At 34.3% G+C, this 14920-nt stretch overlaps 2 protein-coding genes across 2 annotated transcripts in view; both read left to right on the top strand.

Moving 5' to 3' along the window:
• Positions 1-14004, top strand: part of LOC138317188 (nephrin-like) — a gene marked incomplete at its 5' end in the record, with an annotated part of 63246 nt that extends 49242 nt beyond the window's left edge. The window contains 9 exons of the mRNA XM_069258741.1: positions 6915-7205; positions 7656-7772; positions 8198-8219; positions 8404-8459; positions 9239-9260; positions 9903-9982; positions 10393-10420; positions 10788-10858; positions 11211-14004. Of these exons, the coding sequence (XP_069114842.1) occupies positions 6915-7205; positions 7656-7772; positions 8198-8219; positions 8404-8459; positions 9239-9260; positions 9903-9982; positions 10393-10420; positions 10788-10858; positions 11211-11278 (755 nt within the window). The remainder of the gene's footprint in view (positions 1-6914; positions 7206-7655; positions 7773-8197; positions 8220-8403; positions 8460-9238; positions 9261-9902; positions 9983-10392; positions 10421-10787; positions 10859-11210) is intronic.
• On the top strand, positions 920-6619 carry LOC138320138 (kin of IRRE-like protein 3). The gene is made up of 6 exons (XM_069263196.1): positions 920-1581; positions 2199-2507; positions 2939-3250; positions 3852-4118; positions 5632-5937; positions 6267-6619. Exons 1-6 carry the CDS (start codon positions 1452-1454, stop codon positions 6617-6619), a joined length of 1677 nt encoding a protein of 558 aa, XP_069119297.1. The 5' UTR covers positions 920-1451.
• Positions 14005-14920: the final 916 nt, after the last annotated feature.

Genomic DNA, 14920 nt, shown 5'->3' with positions numbered 1-14920 from the left:
TATGGTTTTTATCTCTGTTCATGTATATAATACATTTTTTGAATATCTAATAGCATGCTTATCTAATATACATAATATTTCTGTTTGATTTTCTAGCTGATAAAATCATTGTATAATAACCCCTTTTCATGGAAGCTAATTATATCTTATGTACTTATTTTATTCTATGAAATATTTCAATGATATTGTGTATGATTGAATTTAAAAACCGCATGTTTTGATTTCAATTTGAAAGTAAAAAAAAAATAAAAAAAATAAAATAAGTATTATTTTAGAATTGTTTGATTATTAATGATAAAGCGATTTCCCAACAAGTAAATGTTATCGCGTTTTATTGAATCTCAAGTTAATCATTTTAAAAAAAAATTATATAGATTCGCTCCATTTATTGAGTGCCTGTTCAAAATTTAAAATAAACTAACAAGAGTATAGATAAAAGCTGCTTAATTTGTTTTCGTTGGAACATGTTTAGCCCTTAGCAATAATTATATCTTTATATTTTGAGATGCAAGTGTTTTTCAATTACATTCAAGCAAGCAACCACCAAATATGGCGTCATGCATACATGCATATCATTCTGCCTTATAATAATGATCTTAATAGATAAACCGAATCTGGTGGTTGCTTATACTAATAAATAAGCAAGGTTTTCGTTTTAAAATTGCAATTTATAAAAAACGAAGTCGCTGTACATTGGTTTGACACACTGATTGTATGTAAACTAAACAATAACCGACTGCTATTGAATTTAGCACATGATTTTGCTTTGTGAAACACTGAAATAGATATGGAGGATCGTGGTTAGTAATACGTAAAGAAAGAGCGGGACTCGCATTTATGTGCATTTTGCTTAAAGGTAAAGCTAGCATTAACAAATATATGTAACTAATAAATATCAAACACATTTATGTGCGTTATAAGGTTCACTTAAATTGCAGTGTCATCAACATATTGCTTAATAAACCGATTGCATAAAATATTACCACAAAATGGCTATATTGCATAACAATGATTTCATCATATGGCGTGAAGGCATTTGTAAATAAAATATCGTTTATCTTAGTTTACAACAAATATATTAAAGTAATGAGAGTTGATTCATTCATGGTATTACATGCAAATAGGCAAATTTCCACAAAAAAAGAAATTTCCGTTCAATCGGTGAAACCATAAAACATGATTGTTTGAATACCTCAATCACTTGACTGCTGAACCCGTACGACTTCCATGCAGAATATCTGTATTAATAAGATACTACAAACATCCCTTATTGATAGCCCATCATCATTTTAGTTTCTCCAGAATTCCCAGAGATAATAAATACAGTCGAAGTAGATGGTCAGAACAGGACAACAGGGACGGAGGGTGGAAGTCTGACCCTGACCTGTAATGCACGTGGTGGAACTCCATCCGCAAATGTAGCATGGGTCAAAGATGGTGTCACTCTCGTGATGTCAAACAACACAGTCGAGTACACACAAGTCTTTACCAGAGCAGACGACAGAACTCTGTATACATGTCAGTCTAGTAGTCCAGCCCTGACCAGTCCTCAGACCACCAGTGTGTTGGTATACCTAGATTGTGAGTATAGAGTGTTGTATACATGTCAGTCTATTAGTCCAGCCCCGACCCGTATGTTGGTATACCTAGATTGTGAGTATAGAGTGTTTATACATGTCAGTCTAGTAGTCCAGTCCTGGCCAGTCCTAAGACCACCAGTGTGTTGGTATACCTAGACTGTGAGTATAGAGTGTTGTATACATGTCAGTCTATTAGTCCAGCCCCGACCCGTATGTTGGTATACCTAGATTGTGAGTATAGAGTGCTGTATACATGTCAGTCTAGTAGTCCGGCCCTGACCAGTCCCCAGACCACCAGTGTGTTGGTATACCTAGATTGTGAGTATATAGTGATGTATACATGTTAGCCTAGCTAGTGATATAAACCTAAGTAGTAATGGTAACGTTAGAAAATAGGCGCAGACCTTACCGATTGAAATCGCTTTGCAATCCGAATTCCCGGTCTGGCCGCTACATTTTCTCCTCTCCTGTTTCACATACGTGTATGGTTAAGGTATATGTGTATTGACTGGAGTAAAACATAGATATTCATATCTAGATTAATCACAAAAATAGTCGGTTATCCTGATAAACAAAAATACGTTAATTGATTTTTTCCGCCTCTATCTTTGATCTTAGTAAAGCCTCAACAGTCTACTGTATTATCCCCCTCGTCCCAGACAGAGAACACAGACCTACAGGTGGTGTGTGTGTCTACAGGAAGTAGACCTGCTGCTGACATCGAGTGGAATGTTGGGGGAACATGGCTATCAAGTAATCCAGAGGAGGTCAAGGTATTGGACACTTCTACTGATACCTACACCGTGACGTCATCACTCTCACGCCGCGTCACACGTCAGGACAATGGGAAGTCTATGTACTGTAGAGTCAGTAACCGGGCATTGTCTGGAGGGATTGAGTCAGTACGACAGACTATAACAGTATTGTGTAAGTATCTCTAACACAGTCACACATCAGGACAATATGAAGTCTGTGGATCGGAATAACTGTATGCCTCTGCTTTTAGATGTACACCACATGCATGTTACAGTATCATCTTCTGGGTAGACTTAAGTTCTTGTACCAATTTACCGTCTATAGACAACTCCAACGTGAATTATAAAACACGTATCAATAATATAGATTAGATGAAAGAGCATATTAACTTATCATATAATAGAACAATCCGGGCAGTATTTTAGTGATTTCTTCTGACACTATGTCTAATTCCATTTTATTCTGCATGTATGTCTTCAAAACGGGCCAGACATTGTGGTATCACTGGTAACAGAGTGATGATGGCCGACTCTATATACAAGACATACAGGCCTATATTTTTCGAACCTATTTTGACGATAACGAATTGTTTGTACTTTCAGTCGGACCTGACAGTGTGAGCATAACTGGTAACAGAGTGGTGGTCGCGGACGGTACCGACACTCTGACCTTGACCTGTACAACACAGGAGTACAACAGACATGTACACATCACGTGGTACAACGGTACAACACGGATATCTAACACAGCGGCCGTCACCAACACGTCAGGAAGCTACGGGGGTTTTATATCTACACAGGTCCTACAACTCGTACCTGATAGGTACCAGGACGGTAACGTGGTGAGATGTGTGGTCCAGAACGAGGACGTGACGCTGGGAGAGAAGACGGACTCAGTTACACTGGATATCAGATGTAAGTCATACAATTTCAACATCACGATACTGGCTCTTTTTCTCATGACAGATCATTTTCAAAATCGGCTAATTGCGAAATTGGATGTTGCGAAACGTGTCGCGAATGTCAGCAAAGGTTGATTACACCTATAGCATCAGTATAAATATGGCCTATACATGTTTATCTAACAAAAAAAACACACAAGGGATGGTGCAATGCTCTAAACATACTCACCAACATTTGGAAATACTGTTATAATTGCTTAATGTAGAATTAGTCCAGTTTTAGCAAATACTCTTATCAAGTTTTATTTAAATATTGATACCCTCGTATTAGATAGTATTTGTCTCTGCACACATATATATCATATTATGAATTTCCCTGGGTTTTATGTGATTTTCAATAATACAATTGTAACTCCACTTGCAGCACGAGTGTTAAGCTGGCTTATTGACTAAATTATACCACTAACACAATATTGATGCCACTTTTTTTTATAAATGACAGTAATATATTTTATATATTTTCTATATTTTCAAGTTTTCTTTTAACAACTGTTCATGTGTTTTAGATAACCACATGTAACCTATGCTTTATTAATATGACATTTACATCACAGATAGGCCATTTTTAATGCTAACCGCACGCCCAGCAGAAAAGGTGATTGAGGGAAGTGAACTTGAAATCCGATGCGAGGTGGACAGTAACCCTGCACAGTCATTTATAACATGGTCCAAAGTAGGAGGTCAACTACCACCTGAAGTTGACGTCACGTCCGGTGTCATACGTATACCGTCTACACACCAAACAGACAGTGGGATATACCGATGTGTAGCTGTAAATTCTGTCGGAAGTGAAGAGGACACAATAGTCATTGATATTTACTGTAAGTTTAGAAGGAAAGGTGTGCAATGATTTATGCAAGGAATTAATTAAGGCTCAATGTAAGGATGCTCAAACGGCGACAGTGCATAAACGATACTCGTCATTTGAACAATAATTGGTGTTTAATCGTGAATATATTAACACAAAAAAATATGTATTAGCTCATTTTGCAATCAGTACTTTTTTCCATATATGACATACTGCCACGGTTTTTTTTTGGGGGGGACGCAAGTAATATTTTATAACACTTTCTATTGAAGTGAAATTAGAAGCTCTTTTAACCACGCAGAAAACGTTATAATGGTGGTAATGATGTCAAGTAAGTAACTTTTGTAACCGCAGAAAAAATAATTCGTCTTTTTGGTAGAGAAAAAATAGCAGTTGTCAGTAGTGGAAACCAATTAAAAACCAATAGGCCATGGGTTAGGAGGGTCCCACATGCACCTCCACCAAACCTCCGAACCAATATTTTTCTTAACCCTTATAACCAACTGATCACCAATTAAAATGTTAACATTGCATAAGTTGGGATGAACTTCCGGTTATGACGTAATCAAGATGGCCGCCATCTCGAATTTCACTAAAAATGATAAATAGTCATAACATTGACATTTGACAACGCCAATATCATAGCTATATGGTATCAAAATAAATCTGAGTTAAACCGGTCATTCCGTAAATACCATGACTCTTTCCGAAACGTTTTGTGTCTTTTAGAATGAGCACATTCATTGTTATCTCCTGTGTATAACGTAAGGAAATGTCAGATGGTTTATACAGTGAAATATATTTCTTTCATTAGTCCTTTGTCTTCGATGTTGATGAGCTGATGCGCTGATGAGCTGATGTGACATTATATTACCGGGTTACCATCGTGGTTCTAACTTGTCAACCGTCAAACTTCGGTTTCAGGGATGTGGGAGCTCTTCAAGTTTCCAACTTAGTGATTCACATATCTTATATGATGTTCAAGACTTCCCCGGCATGATGGAAAAGACACCTGATCCACATTCTGCTAAGGATTGAGCTAGTTCTCCTTAATTCGTATGAAGCACAATTCCTCATTCTTGTAAACTTTCAGTGACCATAGATGGCACAGGTGGATTCTTTGAGGTCATAAATTAGGTCTGCATTGAAGTTTCACTTTATTTTTTATTTTTGATTTTTAGTGAACTTCGAGATGGAGGCCATCTTGATGACGTCATAACCGGAAGTTCATCCCAACTTATGCAATGTTAACATTTTGATTTGTGATTAGTGGGTCATAAGGGTTCAGAAAAATATTGGTTAGGAGGTTTGGGGGGGATGCATGTGGGACCCTCTTAGCCCACCCATGGCCTACAATATAAAATATAAGAAAAACATAACGACTTTAACCACTGCACGGAAATGATTTTATAAGGATTGGAGTAAATAGCGTATTTATATTGCATTTTTAGATATATAATTATCCTAATACTTTGATAAAAGGTTTGATATTAATAAAAAATATATTTGATTTTTCCAATCGGTAGACCCACCTAATGTCATCGTGAGATACACCAACACCACATACATATCACAGAACAGAGTACTAAATTGTGACCCGGAGGGTAACCCCGACACCTACCAATTCGGATCATGGAGGCACACGTCCGAAAGTGGAACTGAAATACGCCAGCTGAATGGAAGTTCGAGTCCGTTACAGTCCGTTCTGACCCTGCCTGACCCCGGTATGACCAGACGGTATGAGGACACCGGCTACTACACTTGTAGAGCTTCCAACAACATCCCGGATTCGTCCTTCTACAGTTCCGGTTCTGTTCTATTCGTTGTGGAAGGTACGTAGAATCGTGTCTTTATCGACAATTATTGAAACAGTTTAGAACAGCACTATCGATAAAAATATATTTCATAAATTAAAATGAAAGATGGGCAACTTTGTTTCTAACAAAAATTAAATCGTTGATTTTTCAAAGTTTTATTCAATTGATTAGTGGTATAGCATAGTTAATGACGTCTTGGATTATTATGATACAGCAAGTCTTTATTTATTTATTTTGTTATTTTATGGCGTAAGTTCACTCACGTTTTTGTAAGGCATGAAGGATTTAGATCAATTCGATCATTTGTGTGTAATCCTCACACAGTGAATATTTTTTTATTCCAGCACCTCCTGTTATTAGCTCAAATGTGACAAAGACCAAAGGAAAGACAGGTGAAAACATTGAAATTGAAGTGGAGTTTTACAGCAGACCAGCGGTCAGTTCTAGCAACATAACGTGGACTAGAGGACCAAACAGAGTACTTCCCTCGGGTAAATTTGTTATTTCCCTAGAAATCAGGAATATTAACACGTCGTTCCATGGTGTCGATATACAAGTCGAAGGTTACGCAGCTGTCCTAAAAATCAATGAGATAGCGGAGGGGGACTTCGATATCTATACTGTCTCTATAGAAAACGGTCTGGGAACGGTCAACATGTCGATCAAGCTTATCAACACAGGTAATTTAACAAGTTAAGCTTTCGACATAGCCATTATCGAAACAGTGCCCCATCTATACACATGCGAAATAACACTTCGATATAAATCGGTTTTCTACATGTCTACTAATGGAATGCCATATCACTGTTTCTGAGAAATTCCATCCAATTAAAAGCAAATTCTACTACATGTAGCGTTTTTCCTGTAATGCTCTTTGAATAACTTATCTATGATATAGTAACTAGACAACAGGAATAGTTAACAATGGAAGAATATCATTAGGAGTAAAATAACGTATTTATACGCTTACCCATAATGATGTTCTATTTCAGATCCCCCGTCCCCACCACTTTACCTGTTACAAAAGGATGTCACAAGTAGTAGTATCACCGTACAATGGATCCCAGACCCGAGGAGAGATCGGGGAGATACGTATATCATTGGGCACAGACCAGCCGACAGTGACGTCACTACGTATTCTAATGCTATCCCCGATGATATGGAGCCCGTTATGGCCTACACAATAGACGGACTATCAGCAAACACACTATACTACATCACTGTACAATCCCAAAACAGTGATGGCAGCAGTCAACCTCTCATGATATCTGCATCAACGACCGGTAAGATGTACAAAATTACGTTATAAACAAGAGAGTTATTGTTGTCTAAACTTTAATTACATTACAATGGTTTACATAAAGCGCCAACAGTCATTCTCTCAATACCAATTAGCCATATATGTATTTAATGGATGTTACCAGAACAAAAGGTAACACAAAATTCTGTTTATAGTTCGATAGATAAATTGTGTGCAAGCTTCAAACAACTCAGAATAATATATTAACGTCATTTATCATTATATTTATCATTCTCCGTGAATGTATTCCATTTTTGTTTTCTGTTGTTTTGACCTTTTTCTTCATACATTCTCCAAAATTGTAGTACAACATAAAGCATTCAACTATTAATCAAGTACAATGCATAAAGCATTATGCTTAAAATTATCTATTATGTATGCATTTAAATACAATTATATATACATGCTTCTTGCTTCTTCTATGAAATTACAGCATCCACTGACAACGACTGCAGCAAATGTGAACTATATACAACTGGTGTAGCCCTGATAGCTGTGTCGTCTGTGTTCCTGTTAGTAGTCGTAGTTGTCGTAGTTGTCATGGTTATAAGTAAGTGTGGTGGTTTAAACGTTGATACTCCATCCTTATCTTCGTGCTTCATATATGCATCAGAAATGTAACTCAGATAAGAGAAATATTTCATTGGAAATTATTAAATTATTCACAATGTCTATCTCAAGTTAACAACAAAGACGTTGCAAAATTCATATATTACATACATGCATACGACTTTGTTTTATATATAGATTGTGTAGATTTATTTTGCTGCACAATGCAAATAATACACTTTTTACATATTTCAACGCCAATATCATAAGGACTATAATTGCATATTAAAAAGTATTTGCCCTTTCGTGTAGGATTTGATTCTAACGTCATGTGTTTGCGGGCGTGACGTACTTTTTTTCTTACGTTTTTTCAGGCTCTGTCAATATCTAACCTTTTATTTATTCATATTATTTACTTTTTTGTAGAAATACGAAAGATAAATCACAGGTAAATCCATTTATTTTATTTACGGAATGTATCCTTTTGTTTTCTTCGCGTTAGAGTTAAAATGTTTTGGTTATTGGCAGTTAAATTAATTCCATTTTGCAATGGATTGCTTATATACGTTTATATAACCCAATGAGGTAACGAAGAGTAATCAAGATATGCACAGCTATTTCTTAATTTTCAGAAATAAACCCGATACACAAGAAATAGAATTTTCGAAGAAAGCTTTATCCGATACAGGTGAGTACTAAATCACACACACGGACCTTACTGTATTACGTTTAAATGATTAAAACTACCTTTATCAGAAGAATACACAAACATTCCATTATCCTATCCGTCTAACTATATACATCTTACATAAAAGGCAGGTACCTACAATGACGTGGATATTAACCGAGAAAAGAAACAGAGCTTTGTAATTGGCATTCATGCTGCTGAATGATAGAGTTAGGACGTCTAAATTGCATCCATAAACACAGAACTCAGTCTTAAATAAGTAAGCATATATGAAAGGATATATTACAGGTATGAACATGCCTTAACCAAAACGGCATTTAGTTAGCTTTTGAATATACTATATAAAACGAGATTAATACTTGTGTAGAGACGCAAAAAGGTATAATCTTACCGTTTATACTATTATCCTTATATCTTGAACAACCAAAATGAGAAAAGTAAATTTCCTTTACTCAGATCGTCGTATGTTTACCAGTGTCATCGTTACCACCACTCTGTAGATAATGTAGATATCTTAGGTAGCTATCTATAAAGTGGGCCTTTAGGATTGGATAGCAATAGCTGTGTCTCCATTATGATGAATGCAATATATATTAAATTAACTGAATCGCCTATTGGTGAATGTAGAAAAACATTTAATCCTGAATATTATTCTGTCTTACTCAGTTTATCGAAATAAATAACTGAATCTTGTAATTAAAATGCATGCATCTAATGCCATGCTTTATCAACAAAACGCATTTTGATAATGGTGATAATAAAGTTTTAACTCTCTTTAGGTTATTCTGCTGAAGAAACGGAGTAAGTACTTTCAAATATATATGCATTTGATATATCCAAACATGGATACAAAATACATTATATCAATTACAGCATTGGACCCTTTCCAACTAGGTTCATATACACGAGTAGTAATGAGTACATAGTATACTTTTTATGTTCTGTTTAATATAAAACTAATTTATGTATTTATAACAATTTCACACGAATAAATCACGGTTGTTCACGGTTCATTACATATCACATGACGTTGATAACGTTTAAAAGTTTACACATTAGGTATTATAATTACTTTGATAACATTTAGATAAAATGCTCCAGTTACATTTTTATATTTTTTTTCAAGTAACGGGAATGAACGATTTTATATAATTGCAAAATGTATAAAGAAGTATTTTGTAAAATAAAACCTGATGTTTTGCTTGAATTTGCATTTAAAATGATCATAGCGAAATAGACAATATACTTTTTTACAAACATTAACTTTGCCATATAATGTATAAGAGCAATTCGATTATAAAATGACTGGTATTGTGCAATGACAAATGGACATTGTGTTGATATTTTGCCAATTCATCTGCGGTATTTTGAGAGGACGATGCCATATATATTATATAATTAACTAATATAGTATTTAAAACGTATCGATGTTTTTATTCCAAGGTCATCAAAGTATGTCAATACTGATATCACTACGGCGAATACGGAGTCTGTGTCTGTATATGAGGACATTGCTGAACAGCGTACGTATCGAACTATTTTAATAACACTTTGTACAGAAGAATATATTCTTTGAAGTTTTAATTATGATCATGATTTAATTCTACTTTGGTTGGAGGTGTTCTATTCTGAATGTATCGCAAATGTTAATCTGACAATTTTGTGATAAAAAAATCTCAACTGTGTTAGTTTCTCCAAACAACTATTTATCATTGTATAAGTGTCACACTTTTCTATAATACGAAAAAAACCATATAAAGTAAAGTTTTATATTCTACTTACAGCGAGTATGCTTTAGCAACTTAAATCCCAATTTTCACATATTCTTTTGAAAATTAAAAAAAAATCCTTATATCGATAAAAGTATTGAATACTGTTTATAGAGTAATTGACATTGTAAAAAAATACAACACAGATTCTCTTGTTTTTACAGCGCATAGGATGTCCATAACCGAAGAAAGGTAATTCTTAAGTAACGGATAGAAACGTATTGATACTAACATAGTGGATGTGGTAAAATAATTAGGATAGAACATTAAATAACTGAATGGAGTAGATGTCATCGAATAGTCGTCTAAACATGAAAATATGAATAGAGTATCTCAATGAAAATTTTTATTTTTTTATTTTTCAAAATCCGTTTGGTGTAATTGATGGTATTTAATATTATTGCAAAAGGCATACTAATGGTAGGTGTGGTTAAAGTTAGAATACTATATTCCTACAATTAGACACGATGTAAAAATAACCATAAAACTTCCGGCTTATACATTATGTATGTTGATATATGATCTGCCGTGGTAAACATGTGTATGGCTTCATTTTCAGGAGCAATACTTACGAAAGCCTTGGCAGACGATCAGCACCGAATGTATATGAGGGTTTGTCAACCCGTAAGAGTAAGTGTCTTAACCAATCAAAATGTTTTGTTTTGGTAATGTTATAACATATACATATAAAACATGCATAGAAACCCGATTCATGCAAATATACACTATAACATGCAAATATTGTTTTGGGTATTATCATAATTGAAGCGGTTGTATTTTTATACAATTCCATATATAATACACTAGCTAAAACATCTTTTCTTTTAACTAGATGGTATTTCATCATCTTGATGTGGAATATTCTTTTATGTCTTATGAAATTTCCTTTTTCCTCCAATTTTCCTCCAGAATGATATACCCGTGAAAAACAGACACTGTATTTCTTGCACCAACGAATGGTTACCTGTATTTTCCTCTGTAGGTCAGTTGGACACCGCTTTCGAAGACACCATTATAAAGACAGAGGTATCAACATATCAAAATCAGTAGCAGGCTGCTAACTAATACAGAGCAATGACCTAGAATCACAACCAAGTTTCGTTTTGATAACCACAATTACAAAGAAACAATAAGTAGCGATGGATGTGACGGATTTTCCATGTAATCAACACTAATACAAATTGTATCACCGGTGCTTTTTTGGTAAATGATCATATTGTTTATATATTCAACCTTTTATCTGCATTACATGTATTTGTAATATTGAGCGTTTACAACTTATTCATCATTGTTTTCATTAGGGAGAGCATACATGACTTTACCAATATGTGCTATTTTATTTGTATATTTGCCAGATATTTGTTTCTTTGTTTTCTACATCCTGTATTAGTTAGATATGATGGTTCGCAGTTTTAATATTTCCTCGTTCTGCTAACTTAATTTGTTATTCGTCGTATTATTGTGAATTACGCAGCATAAACTGTAAATCAATTTAGATTTGTGTGCGATTAAATTCGCGTTTTGTGGATAGGAAAATACGAAAGCTTAGTACTTTTAGGCCAATCAACGGGGCTCTTCCTGATACACAATTTATGTACATATGTTATAGTTGTTAGAATGTTTATTCATTTGATATCCAATAACAGTTAAATAAAAACCATGGTTTCGTGGTTTATTGTGAAATCCGGACCTTTGATGATGTGAATACTGCAGTTGGGTTATATATATTTTACCCTATCTGCAGTGCTTGCCACTTAAGAAAAGGAAACATTAAGGATAAATGTAATCATTACCTTGAACTTCAGTGTGATCGGAACTGCGACGGAAACCATACCTATAATGCAATTAATGTGAAGTATTGGGTTTTACAGATATAAGTATGCCCTTGTCCTACATAAAGATAACTATAGGTCGTTTTGATGTGTCTGTACTAATGTACTAGCATATACTATAAACCAGCCTATGTTTGTGTGCGATTTAATTTCCTGTGTTTCGAAGGCGATTAGAAAATGTTTCATGAATTGTACAGAAAAATAATGAAATCCTGTGTAAGTCTGTCAGGTTTACACATACATATCATACCAAGTGAAAGAGTTTGGCTACAATATAGTAAAAGTATGTTTGCCTGACAGACCAATGCATTATTTTTGTCTCCAGTACTGTAACGAAGAAGGTGAAACTTCAGTTTCCATTTTCATAGCGCCGTCATCACATGGACATTGCAGTGAGTAAAAATTAAAGACGTTGTTTTGAGAAAATGCTTTATATATCGAATGCTTTTTTCTTTTGTTTTATTACAAGTTTTTGGTAAAGGTTATAATGTAAACTTTATCTATACACACTATTTAATTTCCATAATTCCCATTAAAATGTTAATTCGGTAACACAATTCTGCAAAAGTACATATGAAGTACCCTGACTCGCGATACACACTGCCGATTCAATGTGATATCAATATTTTTACAATTGCCACTGTTTCTGTATCGATAAACTATGTTGGGGCAGATCTGTTTATTTCCCAATTACTTGAGTGCAGAACGTGACCCGATTCGGTGCGTATGAATACATGTAAACATTGATGGACTTCCTTTGGCGTTCCACAAAATCACGTTCCAATCTTTATAATTACACATGTACGAGATAATCTGAGACTTACAATAAAACACATTTATTTTTTGAACGTATTTTTGATATTTGACATGAATAGAATAACAGAAATATGAGAACTAATTTTTGTGACGTGATTGAAAACAGGCGGGATCAAGATGTCAGTCGACGGCACGCTTTTTTGAATGGCTGTTGTGCTTAGATCAACATGACGACAGTATAATTTTGACCGCGAATAAAACACGGTAAATTATTGTATCTGACGTCTTTGTTGATTTTATTGGTTAAAGAAACTATTGTTAATATAAGGATTAACCTCTTACTTTGCTTAGTTTATGAGATGATAAACCCAATGGAGCAGTCGGTAAATTGTTAACGCAATTTACTTCGTGCTCCATCGGGTTTATCATCTCATAAACTAAACAAAGTAAGAGGTTAATCTTAATTAAACGAAAATAGAAAAGCAGGCTTGCACTAAGCCATGCTGATTGGGATAATTATTTTGCATTGAACAAATAACTTTCTGATTACAATAAAAAGCTTTAAACACCAAGATAACATAAACTGAAAATTTCTTGCTGCAAAAACATTAACAAGTCTAACTAAACAATAAAAATAACGGTGGAACATTTATCAAATACACTAAACCCAAATCCTGCTAACACGTCAATAGGCTATTTTATAATCATTTGGTTTTGCTTGTCTTTTGATTGTTGTTCATTTCTCAAATCAAATGTTTGAGATAAGGTTTGGGTTACCAAGACGATGTAAACATAGTATACATCACAATTCTCTAATATAGAGGTTCGGTATCAGTTTTAGTTCTCTCTGAACTACGGAACTTGGTCATTATCTGAACCTGACAAACACCATTTGTATATTAATGGACACATACGCGATCGTGCGGATGTATTGTTATATCATATATAACGAAGAATATTGAGGTTTTATTACCTGTCAATGTGTGGTTTGGGTCAAACTTGTGTAGACGCGGACGGAAATAAATACAAAGCCTCACTGCAGAGCCTCGATTGGATAGAAGTGACTTTTTCCCGAATCACTCTATTTCTAGTTGCCAGAATTGTGCGGGCAAAGTGTGTTGCTTTTATTTGATATTTGGAATCCTTAATACAAGATTCTCTTCATTACAAAACGATATCTTTGTAAAATACAATGTTTTCACAAGTCACTCAACATAAAATTATCTGTTTTTTTTAATCTGTTGCAAATAGTATCAACTATTAACATGATAATAATACATTAACATTAGAACATGATGAATAATCATAATTATAAAAAAGGAAGTGAAGTGTCTGATTTTAATATTTAATTGGCAAAATGTACAATTTATACAGATTCACACAGTAACAATCTATGATATGTTTCGGAATTTTTTGTGTAAATCGAGTTGTAAACCCCATGTTAATTAAGGCCGTATAGTTATGTCGCACGAAAGTTTAAAAAAAAATCGAATTACCCCTGCACCCAATCAGACTATTAGTAACATTTTTTTTAATCAGAACATGGCATTCTCTCTCATGACAAAACAAAGACACAATTTGCTTCAGAATAATGACGCTCAGATTTATTTTTTTAAACCATCCCATCCATTTTCACCTTTTTCAGATTCTTATCATATTTTATCATTCATTTATAATATTTATCTTTTTATGATAATGTTTGCACACTATACATGTATCTAACAAGAGGTTAGCTTATCTTGTATGATCAACGTTTTTGGTTACACAAGTATTAAGATATGTTGTTTACAATACACTTATGTTTATGCAGCATGACCGACATTATTGTTGACTACCATGTCTATCATGTTACTGCTATTCATTTAATAAAAAATTGAAATTAACTGTATATTTGCAGCATTCTCTGTTGTAATTCATTTGTTATACCAAAAAACTTAGCTTCAATCATGTGGTCTTGTCAGAGTTATGTAGATGTATAGCATATATGCATATGCTTATGCCACAGGTCGATAGAGTAGGGTACTCATACAAGGGATATTGCAATTCATTGGGGAAACATTTAAGGGTCGCTCAAGTATCAGAAATAGCCGGGAATCAGTGACAA

This window comes from Argopecten irradians, chromosome 3 (assembly GCF_041381155.1).
Source record: "Argopecten irradians isolate NY chromosome 3, Ai_NY, whole genome shotgun sequence".
NCBI classification, from domain to species: Eukaryota; Metazoa; Mollusca; class Bivalvia; order Pectinida; family Pectinidae; genus Argopecten; species Argopecten irradians.
The sequence above is the reverse complement of the archived record's forward strand: the minus strand, read 5'-3'. Positions and strand labels throughout refer to the sequence as shown.

Coding starts and splice junctions, on each gene's coding strand:
- LOC138320138 (XM_069263196.1), top strand. CDS start 1,452: ATGTCAAACAACACAGTCGAGTACACACAAGTCTTTACCAGAGCAGAC. Junction 1,582..2,198: donor TGTGTTGGTATACCTAGATT/GTGAGTATAGAG, acceptor CTTTGATCTTAG/TAAAGCCTCAACAGTCTACT. Junction 2,508..2,938: donor ACAGACTATAACAGTATTGT/GTAAGTATCTCT, acceptor TTGTACTTTCAG/TCGGACCTGACAGTGTGAGC.